At 57.1% G+C, this 12,017-nt stretch overlaps 1 protein-coding gene and 1 pseudogene across 5 annotated transcripts in view; both read right to left on the bottom strand.

The window, feature by feature from the left end:
- SMYD3 (SET and MYND domain containing 3) overlaps positions 1–995 on the bottom strand; it is a 757,166-nt gene extending 756,171 nt beyond the window's left edge. Inside the window, exon 1 of one of the 5 annotated variants that reach the window (XM_514316.9) lies at positions 675–995. In XM_514316.9, the coding sequence (XP_514316.4) occupies positions 675–838 (164 nt within the window). In that variant the 5' untranslated portion in view covers positions 839–995. Of the gene's footprint in view, positions 1–107; positions 213–319; positions 472–674 lie in introns of those variants that run through there. The other 4 variants (XM_054661013.2, XM_063809354.1, XM_054661012.2 and 1 more) reach the window with 4 other exon arrangements.
- A 2,621-nt stretch (positions 996–3,616) lies between these two features.
- On the bottom strand, positions 3,617–11,771 carry LOC112208344 (TBC1 domain family member 3B-like; annotated as a pseudogene).
- Between the last annotated feature and the right edge of the window lie 246 nt (positions 11,772–12,017).

The raw sequence follows: 12,017 nt of genomic DNA, 5'->3' as shown, positions 1-12,017 counted from the left end.
GCCATTAAATGGCACAGCACACGGGGGACCCGTGTCTGATGCTCCCACAGCACATTAATTGCCCCTCTATTCCAGCCCCTCTGGTACACTGTAATTCTCTCTCTCACTTGATCAGCTCCTTGAGGCGGTCCCGTTCATCTTCGTATCCCCAGGCCACACACAACCCAGACCACAGAGGTGCACTGTAAACATCAAGATTCTTCCACCTCCTGCAAGCCTGATGCTTTACCGGCGGGGCCTCTGCGGGGGAGCCTGATTTATACTCATCCCAGCTCCCACCCAGCCCCACGCCCGCCACCTGTGATTTCCACAGCCGCACCAAGGAAGACTGTCCAGCACACAGACTTTTCGTTTCCCAGCAAAATTACCCCCGGCACGACGCTTCCCCCTTAAGTCTGCCCAATGGCTTTCCCATTTCCACCGCAGCCCAGGTTGGGGGGCAGTGGCTGAGCCTGGGCCCCCTCCCCAACCTCGCTGCGGCAACCTAGGGGGGTGTCCGGGCGGGGCCTGTCAGCAGCGACCCGCCCCCGGGCACACGCGCGTCAGGGGCAGCACCGCCAAGCTGCCTGTGCAGCCCCATCCAGCCGGAGTCCCGCGGCTGCCGCCCGCCCGACGCCCCCCCCAGCACCCCACACAGCTCGCGACTCAGGTGGGCGAGGGCGCTCCATACGCACCCGAGAAGGCAGCGGTCGCAGACCACGCCACGACTGCCCTTGCACACCGTGTACGCCAAGGGATCCGAGCGGAAGAGCAGCTCTCCGGGGCGCAGCGGGGTCACGGCGCGCAGCCCGTTTCCCCTGTTGGCGGTTGCGAACTTTTCCACCTTCAGCGGCTCCATCCTCCCGCAGCTCCGGCACCTCAGACGGCTACCCGCGTCCAGCAGCGGGCGTCTCACGGGCTGCCGGGACCCGCGCGCCTGCGCCCTGCGCGCACACGTACGCCCGAGGGGCGGGGCGGGCGCGATGGGGCATGAGCATGCGCAGATGGAGTCTGGAGGGACGGCTGGAGTGGCGTGTGTGGGACCTGAAGGTAGTCGTAAGGCTCCGCGTGCGGCTCGTGCCCATGGCGACTGCGCAGAAGACAGGCGGGGTTTTTTTCCCCCTCTAACATTGTATTACGATCATTTTAACGCATACGGAACAGTTGAAAACAGTGCAGTGAACACCTGTATACCTCCGCCTAAATCAGACAACCTAGCACTTTGCCATTTCTGCTCGTCACTCTCTCCCCACCTGTAGCTATGTATGCACGTATTGTCGTTAAACTATTTCAAAGTTGCAGGCATCATGACATCACAACTAGTACTTTGCACTGTAACTTTTTTTTGTTTTAGGACGGAGTCTTGCTCTGTCGCCCAGGCTGGAGTGCAGTGGCGAGATCTCGGCTCACTGCAACCTCCGACCTCCGGGTTCAAGCGATTCTCCTGCCTCAGCCTCCCGAGTAGCTGGGACTACAGGCATGTGCAATCCTCCCGCCTGGGCCTCCTGACTAGATGGGACTATAGGCACACGCCACCATGCCTGGCTAATGTTTTTTACTTTCCTCCAGAGACAGTCTACCTATGTCGCCCAGGCTAGTCGCAAACTCCTGGCCTCAAGTGAACCTGAACCTCCTGCCTTGACCTCTCGAATTGCTGGAATTACAGGTGTGAGCCACCACACCCAGCCTAATTTTCTTTTTTGTTTTTGGGGGTTTTGTTTTGTTTTGTTTTGTTTTTTGAGACGGAGTCTCATTCTCGCCCAGGCTGGAATGCAGTGGTACGATATTGGCTCACTGCAACCTCTGCCTCCCGGGTTCAAGCGATTCTCCTGCCTCAGCCTCTTGAGTAGCTGGGACTACAGGCGCCTGCCACCACGCCCGGCTAATTTTTGTATTTTTAGTAGAGACGAGGTTTCACCGTGTTAGCCAGGATGGTCTTGATCTAACCTTGTGATCCGCCCGCCTCGGCCTCCCAAAGTGCTGGGATTACAGGCGTGAGCCACCGCGCCCAGCCCACCCGGCCTAAATTTCTTAGTTTGGACTAACGTGCCATGGTAATGCAAAATGTCATTATTAAGGGCAGCTGGATGGAAGGTGTAGGAGTACACTATAGTGCCTTTCAATTTTTCTGTGTATCTAAAGTCATTTCAAAAGTAAACATTTATTTTAAAACATGAAGGTGGTTATGTTTCCATGAGTGTAAAGTACAAAAGGCAGGCTCGTGGTGCCGTCAGAAGTCAGAACACTGGTTTCAGGGCTGGGGGTGCTGGGAGGGGCTGGGCATGGTTGGCTTTGTGATCTAGGGCTGGTGTGTTCCATCTGTGAATATCTTTTAAGCTGTGCACTTACCAGGGATGTAAGTCATATCTTAATAAATTTTCATAAGTTTGACAAAAAATAAAATGAGGATGGGAAGCTTGTTTGGGTTGTGGGGCCTCGGGTGCTTATCCAGCCATGAGCTGTGTCCCAGATGCTTCTAGAAGCCTGGAGGGAGCTGAGAACATTCCAAGTCGAGGTGGCAGAGCCAAGGCCCTGAGGTGGGAGCGCAATGCTGCACATCCCCAGCTGTGAATGGGGTGTCCTGGTCAGAAGCAGTGCTGTGTGCACTGCAGGGCTGGCAAATCCATGTCCACATTGTGGCTTGGTGCAGTGAAAGCCAATCTCAGCCCCCTCCGCAGTGTGATTAGCCTGCCAGCAGGTGGCCAGCTGGTCCTCCTGGGAAATGGTGCCAACCCAGAGATTGGGTGCAAGTGTCTCATCCACGGAGGGGCGCTCAGCAGTGGTGTCAGCCTGGTGAGCCTCGGTAAGGGCACGTGCAGGATGCTGAGCCTCTTCTGTTCCCATGCCCGTCTCAAGGCCACTTGCTCCATGGGCCCATCCAGCAAGCATGGTGGCCAGGAAAGAAGCCGGCTCCATTCACAGGGCGTGCTGTTTTGCTCACCTCAGGACCAAGAGCATCCTCCGTAGTGATTCTCTTTGGTGGGAGCACTAGAAACATGAACCACAGATACCTTCAGCATCTGAGCCGCTGAGGCGAGGGCTGCAGGACACCCTGCTGTCGGGAAACCCTGCACTGGCGGCTGGAAGGCACGTGGTGGTGGCGCCTGCTGTGGCTGCAGCAGTTGCTGCAAGGCTTCGGGATCTCGCCGGCCCCCGCGAGGTGAATTGTGACAGTGCAGAGCTCCGTGGTACCAGGGCCCCCTGCATGGCCATGCTGACTGCAGCTGGGAGCCCACCACACCCCTGGTTCCCCGCTCTTCCCAGGGCTGGGGTCTAGGCCAGGCCCCTCTTGGCCTGCGAATTGTGCCCTGGGAGGGGGACACTGTTCCACAGGTTGGGACCAAGGACCCAGGGCATGCTACTGGCTGGCTGGGCTGCAGGGATGCCATGCTCACCTTTCTCTCTCATGGCCTTGACGGGACCGGCTTCCTCATTGAACAGCATTTTCCAAGGTGTCTGGGATTGCGGGGCAGCTGGTGGGGTGCCACCCTGGCTCCTTCTAGGCATGCCCGTCATTGGCCACCAAGGGGGCCAGATGCAGGTGCCCATGCTGCTGTGGGGGTATCTCCCAACTTCCCTCTTAGTCCTGATGGGCCTAGGCAGGGCCTGATATGGGGGTCCCCATGGGCTTCCTGGGCTAAGCCTGCCCCATGGTCCCAGGGCTGTCCAGGACACATTCAGAAGGGACATGAGCTCAGCAGCTCTGTTTGAAATTATTATGGAACCAAGGGCCCCCCACATCCAAGTCCATTGGGAGTTGGGACATGGAGTTCCGCTGCAGGTACCTCCAGGAACCCCGAGGTCCTCCTTGAGCCAAGGCCAGGCTGGGCACACCGTAAGTCCTGGGTCCCCCAGAGAATGGCCTGCTGCCCTGGGCTCCCCAGAAGCCCCCTCACGCCCCTGGGCCTTGGCCACATGGAAGCCCCACCAGGACAGGTGTGACAGGACAAGGAACCCATGGTGGGGAAGCAGACCAAATGGGCCGCTGGAACCAGGCTGGTGGGCCAGGGGGCGCCTGCCCATCCCCCTTGCAGAGGGCCTTCCTGCCACATGAAGCCAGCACAGCCCTGGCTGCTGAGGACCCTTGCTTGGGTTTGGCTGAAAGAAAAACAGACGTGATCAGGCAGCACCTCCAGTGGGCCCAAAGAGTCCTTTCTGGGCCGGGCCCCACCTGCCTGGGTCTCCGGAGTCCTCAGGGTCTCTCGGTGGCCCCTGGGGACTGACACTGAGGACACACCTGCAGGCTGCTGATCCCAGAGGGAGGGGTGTGTGTCACCTGGGGTAGGGAAGCTGTCGGGGCACAGCAGGTGGCTCCTGGGACTGCCCCCCAGGGTTCAGGCTGGCTGGGGGCTTCCTGCCCCATGCCCTCATCCCAGGGCTGTTGGGCCTGGTATATGATCCCCAGTCAGAACTCAGGTGGGAGGGGCCTTGGCTGTCACCCAGCCCCCTTGCTACCTCACTTGGGGACCTGTCTCTACCGTGGGTAAGAGGGCCCAGATATGGGGCCCCCTCTGCCCTCCTGGGCTGCCCGGTCCATGCCAGGACTGACCATTCCCACACCTGGCTGAACTCTTGGCTCTGGCTCTGGGCCACGGGTCCCACCTGTGCCCTTGCCCTGAATGCTCTGGGGGTCAGGGACACCGATTCCCTTGTCTCCCTGGCTCAAGGCTTGTTGTCCTGGCACCCTTGGAGGGATGTTCAGGAGTGAGGGGCCTCTGCTGCTCTCTGAGGCTGTCAGTGCTTGCAGGGAGGGGTGGGGGGTCCCACAAATGGGTCTGGCTCCTCCGGTGCCGTCAAGGGCCCTGTTGGGGGGGGGGCAGGACACCGTGGAAAGTGGGAGGGGGCTTGTTGGAGAGGTCTTGCCCACATCCCCCTCCTGTGTGCACAGCATGTGCAGTGCACATGCACTGAGCACCTGCCCTGAGGACCGGGGGCCTATTGTCTTTCTTAGAGTCCAGGAGGAAAAGGAGGAAGAAAAGGCACAAGAGGAAGGCCCAGGTAGTAGGCTTGGGGGTCCCGGGCGCTCCCCCACTATTGACTGCCCCAGAGGGTGACTCAGGAGGGGACCTGGTATGGAAGCCCATCTGGGGGTGGCAGGTCCCCATTCTTCCTTGTTAGCTTCCTCATAGAGGCCCAAGGATGCCCGAGAGCTGCATCTTCATCCAGGGCCTTGGTATGGGAGAACCGGCCCCCAAAACTGCCCATGGGCCAGACCTGGATGTCTTCATGAGGCCCTCTAGGGATAGGGTGGGCATCAGGCCAGGAGAGTTCCCTGGAAGGGTCAGAGCCCATACCTCATTGCCACCTCAACCGTCTCCCACTGGGAGGTGCCAGATCCTTTTGTGGCCACCCCAGGGGTCCAGATGTGCATAGGAGGCTGTGGCTGGGGGTGGCCTGGGCAGGGAAGTGCTCACCACACTCCCGACTTTCATCTGGAACATGTCGGGGGTGGACTTGGTGTCACTGTGCCCTGCCCAGCCCACCCAGCCAGACCTCCCCTTGGGCCAGAGCAGAGGATCATGGGGACAGTGTGAGGAAGCTGCCCTCAGGCCAGTCCGAGTTTGACCCCAGTGCTCCCCAGTGCCATTGGGCACACGTGGACTTACTCCATTAAACCTTAAAGGCAGTGCATGCCATCGGCATCAACACCTGTTCCCCTTCTACCAAATACACGTCCCACAGGTGCAGGTTGAGCCTGAGAGAGATCTATGGGGACAGCAGATCTGGAGGACCTGGCCCTTCAAGGCTGGGGGCTGGTGGCTCGAGCTGGGCCCACTGGGACTTCAGTCCCCAGAGTCAGTGACCCTCCCCATGAGGGTCATCTGACCCTTTCAGGAGGCTGGGTCAGACAGGGTCTTGCAGCTCCTCATGAGGGGCACTCATTTCAGTGGGATATGGCTTCTGGAGAGAGGGACCTCCCCAGGGCTTGAGGCTTCTGAGCTCTCCCAAGTTGGGTTCTGCCCCAGTCTTCCCATGAGGCTGGGCCTGAGCCCCAACCTCTGCCGTGGGATGACCCTTCTTGGGCACGAGGCCTTGCTTGTGTGTCCTACAGAGCCCCGTCTGTGCCTCCTGTGGGCTGGGGGTGAGCCGGACCCCTGGGCTCGGGGAGCAGGGCACTGCAGGGCAAAGAAGGTCCCTGAGCCAGGGTCTCCCTGGGCCTCCTTACCCCATCCATCAAGCTCTGGAGCAGCCAGCCTAATGAGGAACCCTGCGCACATGGCCCTTCCTTGTCGCGATGGGAGGAACAGAAGTGCTCAGGGCCCCCTGGGCTACTCTAAAAACCAAACCTCCCTCTTCCAGGGTCCTCTGAAGACCCTTCCCCAAGTGCAGAATACAGGATGGTGTCCAGGGCTCCACACGACACCTTCCCCTTCCCGTACTCCCGGCAGACACGCTGCCCTCAGCCTTGCTCTGCAGGAGGTGCGCCCCAGTGCCTGTGCCTCTGTCTCCTCCAGGGCGGGAAAGGAAACCCAACTCCAAACGCATGGAGAACCCCACATCCCGGGTCAGGCCCTGGCTGGGACTCAGCCTCTCATCAGCCCCACGGGGGTCTCTAGCTCCCCACTCCGCCAGCCCTACGGGATGCAGGGCCTCTGGGAAAGAGCCGAGGGGACCATAAACACACAGGGTGCCTCGTGGTCTTGGGTTATGACGTGGGTACCACCTGTTCCTGGTGGTCTTGGAGCCCCTGGACCCTCGTGCTATTTGGGCTGTAGAATCCTGAGACGCCCCCAGCCCATCATGAAACCAGAGCCTGCTCCCAAGATGTGGAGCTGTCAGCTGGAAGAACTGGGCAGCTGCAGAGGCCCCCGAACCCCGAGGCCTCCCACCCTCCCATCTGTGACCTCACCAGGTGGCCTTGGCCCTGGGGAGAAGGGGTGGGAACATCCCCTGGAGCCTGGCTGGAGGTGCTCCGGGAGGCCTCCTGGGCCAGGGTGCCAGGAGGGCAGGCCTGACTTTGAGGCCACAACAGAGAGTGGAAAGAACAAGGTGGGTGCTGGGCCCCCTGGTTGTCTCTTGGAAGTGGGGTCAGGCCAGGGGACACGGGATGGGGAGATGCTGCCATCTGGGCTTTGTCAGCCCACCTGTGGGGACCAAGGGCAGCTGGAGCCTGGCCAGCTGGAGGCCAGGAGGACTCTCAGGGAGGGGAGAGTCAGCTGCATAGAATTCGAGCTGGAAAGCGTGGCTCCAGGACATAGAGGGCGGCCACGGTGAGGATGAGATGCCCTCTGCTGATGGAGATGAAAGGCATCTGACTCAGGGTCTGGGGGTCCCCGTTCATCCATGGTCTCCTGTGGGACCTTCAGCAGAGACATCCTAAAGGCTCCCAACAAGCTGGTGACACAAGGAAGGTAACTTTGCTGAAAGTCAAGATCATCTGGCTAGGGTGGCCGTCCCCGGGTCTGGCTGCATGAGGTCGGGGGGCAGCTGTTCACCTACCCTGTGGGGAGTGCCTCTCACCAGCCAACAGCTGGGCCAGTGCCCAGAATGCAGCCTCCCCAGGCCCATAAAGGAGAAACAAGGCAGCAGCGTGGCTCAGGTCCCTGCGGTAGCCCACCTCCTGCAAGATCCAGAGTCACCATGGAAGGACATCTCCTGGAGGGCTGAGGTCATCTGGGAGGACTCATGTCATCGGAGAGGGCAGAGGTGACTGGGGAGGCGTCCTCTGAAGAAGAGGCTTCCTCAGGATGCAAATTTGTTTCCTGACAACAGCCATGTCCATCAGGCACTTCAGCAACTTGTCCAAAATGTTTACTGAGAGCACTGTCCTGCATGTGACACTGCCAAGCTCCTGGGCTTTGGGGCAGCCCCAGGAGGAGGGTGTCATTTCTTGTTATGAAAAGTGGTGGTCAGGCCCAGGTGACACTAGTAGTTGGGGCCCTGACTCCTTTGTCTCAGTTTGACCCCTTGAGACCACCTCCCTTGCTTGGAGATTTATGCCAACAGTGAGCTGGAGTCTTATCTACTATATCCTGATGGGTCACAAATACTGACTTTGAAAGAAACAACGATGCCCCTACCAGACACCCACGCCCACGAATGTGGGAATATGGCCTAGAAACGTCACTGCCTGGGAATACTCATGGGGTTATATGCCAAATATGCCAGGAGGTTGTAGAATAATTCCTGCTGCCTAGGAAAGAGATAAAAGGGGCTTTCGTTTGTTTTGTGCAGACGCTTTTAGTTTCACTTTGCCCACAAACCCTAACAACAAATCCAGTTTCAGGTTCAGATGATTCACCAGATAAGTCACAAGCTCTTCAGGGCCTTGGTTGTTTAAGAAATGTTTCAGGCCAGGCGCGGTGGCTCACACCTGTAATCCCAGCACTTTGGGAGGCCGAGGCAGGTGGATCACGAGGTCAGGAGATCGAGACCACGGTGAAACCCCGTCTCTACTAAAAATACAAAAAATTAGCCAGGCGCAGTGGTGGGCGCCTGTAGTCCCAGCTACACAGGAGGCTGAGGCAGGAGAATGGTGTGAACCTGGGAGGCGGAGCTTACAGTGAGCCGAGATCGTGCCACTGCACTCCAGCCTGGGTGACAGAGGAAGACTCCATCTCAAAAAAAAAAAAAAAAAAAGTTTCAGTAAAATCCACATCTGTGAAATGCAGATATCCCAGTTGTATAGTGAGTTGACTGATCACACTCTGATTTTTATTTTTTCAGTTTGCACACCCACCAGTTCAGTCTTTGGGGTATACAGTACCTCCATGGTTCTAAACCAATGTGCAGAGTCTCCTGGTCACCACTCCAGCCCCTCCTGGAGCGATTCCTTCATCCTCCAAGTCTCCAGGGTGTCCCCTATGTAGCCAACCTCTTCCCGGTCCATCAGCCCTTGGCCATCCCAACGTGTTTTCTGTCCCTGTGATTTGGCCTTTTCCAGAATGGCCTATTAATTGGAACCCTACAGAGGTAGCTTGTTGGGTCTGGTTTCTTTCCCTTAGCAAAATGCAACTAAGATCCACTGACGTTCATGTGGGCATCACTGGCTCATTCACTTTTCTCACTGAGTCTTTTTTCCTTTGAAGGGAGGGCCACCCATCCTCTCCCCATTCCCATGTTGAAGGTTGTCCCCATGGCCTCTGTGTGTGAGTGACGATGAATCAAGCAGTGAATGTGGCATGCATGTTTCATGTGTGTTAAGTAAAATGTTTATTTAGAAACAGAATGCTTGATCCTTAGTACCACAAAGAAACATCAGCATTTAGACAAAAAGTTTTCTCAGCAAGGCAATTTTACCTTCTGCAGAAAGGGTGCTCCTCACAGATGGAACAATGGCGAGAGCACACCTGAATAAAAGAGGGAAGCAATTTTTATCCTTTATGCAGCTTGTCCCTGCTACTGTGTCCTGTCTCCATTGGCTGGAGCTGGGCCATACAATCTAAACTAAATCTGACTGGCTAATAATTTAAAATGTCTCTAAATAGCTGAAAGCAATGGAGAACAAAGGAAAAGAGGAAGCTGCTTATGAAAAGACTTAGAAAAGTAATAACATTCCCAAATAAGGAAGGGGCACAGGCTTCGAGCTGGGACCTGCCTGTGAGCACGTCCAGCACAGATAATCCTGATTAAAGTACGAGGACATAGAATGTACTTATTCCTTTATATCTAACAGCTATGTAGAATAGGGCTTAACAAAGAGTTATCAGCACAAAGCAAGGAGGCTTGAAGGAAATTAGTCTTTAAAGGAAACTGTTATTTCTAACACTTATGATTTATTCTTTAACAAGAAGGGAAACTTTGAAAAGGAACTTTTTACTTTCTACAATGTGGATGTCAGTTTTCAAATCAGTTGGTTCAATGTCTGTGACACTTCGGGGATGTGTGGTTTGAGTCCACTGAGCTTTGCAAGCGACTGCCCAACTGGCTTCCAAAGTGGCTGTGTCATGTCACATTTCTACCAGCTGTGGATGAGAGTCTCCGGGGCTCCAAATGCCCCTGCCCCCAGCATTGGGTGCTGTCGGTGTTGCCAGAGGAGTCTCTGGGGCCCCGGGGCCCCCGACCCCCAGCATTGGGTGCTGTCGGTGTTGCCAGAGGAGGTTCACCAGCCCTCCATCCTGCTGCCCCCCACCCGTGGGTCCATACCATGGGTCCCCATGGGTCAGGGAGAGCACTTTTCACCATTGTGCATGATTTTGTTTGCTGCCTTCTGTCTCCTCAGGATCCTCCTGGGTTCTGGCCCCACATGTTCTAGCCTGGCCCAGGGCTTGGAACCTGGGAGGTGCTCAGTGCATTGTGCAGGCTCCTCCCTGGGCCAGGAGAGCCCTTGGCAGCTCCGTCATCCCTCCTGGGTGAACCTGGTTTTTGCTCTGGGTAAGTCTCCATCCCTCTGGTTCACTTCATCTCCGCTGGGACCTTGTGGCCCCCATAGGCTTACCTGATGCCATATCATTTCCTAAATATTATGTGATTCCTCAGTGTCCGGCTCACGTCCAGGTCAATCTGGTGGATAGGTTCAGAGGACCTCTTGCCCTTTTCTTTCATGACCTGTAGGGCATGGCCAGGAGGAAGAAGCAGCCTCAGAACAGATGGAAGGACCCCTGCCCCAGATGGCAGTCAGCCCACAGTCAGCACTTCTGGAAGGAGGGAAAAAAGGAAGGTTTCCTTCTGCAGAAAGCTGCTTTTTGGCTTGTTTCTGAAGCCAGGGAGGGTCACCAGAGCTGAGCTCATTTGGGGTGCCTATGTCACCGTCTGCCCAGGATATGCCTCTGACCACCCCAGCCCCCCCGATAAGCTGGGCTCGATGTTCTCTCCATCTGGAGACCTGGGCTCCTGACGCAGCCTGGCCTGTTTGTTGTGCTCTGGCTGAGTATACCTCGTATTTCCCAGCGTTCTCAGGCTTGGTTTCCTCAATGTTTAGCAGGACTGACCACATCCAGCCCCGGACCTTCAGGAGAATGCCTTTGTACACTCTGGCAGACAACTGATCTGGTGACACAGGCCACAGGGTGACCTCAGCAAGGACCAGAGCCCAAGGATTCTGGAAGTCTCTGGTTTTGGCCCCATGATTCCTCAATACAGGTGAGGTCAAGCTGGGACAGGGTCTCTCCTCCCAGGGCTGAAAGAGTGGGTCAGCACTCAGAGTCTGAACTCTGATCTGCACCTGTTCCTTCACCAGGAGGCTTCCCTAGCCCTGATCTAGGGTGGCCCCAGCCCTGGCATCAGATTCCCTCCCAGCAAGGTGACGAGTGCACGAATGGGCAGCAAAGCTGGCGACCAGGCCTGCTGTCATCTGAGTGAGGACAGGGTGCTACCCGCTCTCTAAGAGGCAGATGGTGCCAGCCCACAGCCAAGGGTGCCTGTCCCCCTGATTCTGCAGACAGTGGTTCTGCAGGCCTCTCCCTCCCCACATTACCTTCTTGCTCATCCTATATTTCTGCCATTCTCCCAGCATCTTCAGCCACTTTTCCATGTGTCTCATGTCCTGTCATATTTGCTGTCAAATGAGGATTGTTGGAGTTAGTGGAGCCGCCATGCTTCCCGGAGTGGCCCATGGATGCTGGGTCCTGGGTTCTGGAGCCCTAGTGGGACCCAGCTGGAAGGAGCCAGGGAAGGGCAGACCCTGGGGGCTGAGACCCTCTGAGCAAATGAGCGCCAGTGGGCTGGCCTTGTGACCCTGGGATGTGCCATCCTCAGGCCACAGACACACCAGTCTTAGGTCAGGTCACAGCCTCTAGGTGGTATCCTGACACAAGCGGGCAGCCACCCCCAGGCCACGACTGTTGTTCTCACTTTGAAATTTCGGCAAACTGCCAGAGAAACAGAGACTTGGGGTCAGGTCCAACAGGGACAGCTGCCCCTCCCAGTGACAGTATGTTGCTCCCTCCCACCCACCACCACCCAGGCCCGCTGCCTCCTATGCCTCACCGAACACCCGCTGAGTCCCCATCCCTGGACCAGCTCCCCAAGCATCAGGGACAAGCTCTTACCTTCACCTCCAGGGCATTGACAGGGGGCAGCTCTGTCTCACTGGAAGGCATCCGACAGAGCTGAGGACCTGCGCAGGGCCTGGAGCCATCCCGGTCCAGGAGTCCACC

The sequence above is a fragment of the Pan troglodytes genome, chromosome 1 (assembly GCF_028858775.2).
Source record: "Pan troglodytes isolate AG18354 chromosome 1, NHGRI_mPanTro3-v2.0_pri, whole genome shotgun sequence".
NCBI classification, from domain to species: Eukaryota; Metazoa; Chordata; class Mammalia; order Primates; family Hominidae; genus Pan; species Pan troglodytes.
The sequence above is the reverse complement of the archived record's forward strand: the minus strand, read 5'-3'. Positions and strand labels throughout refer to the sequence as shown.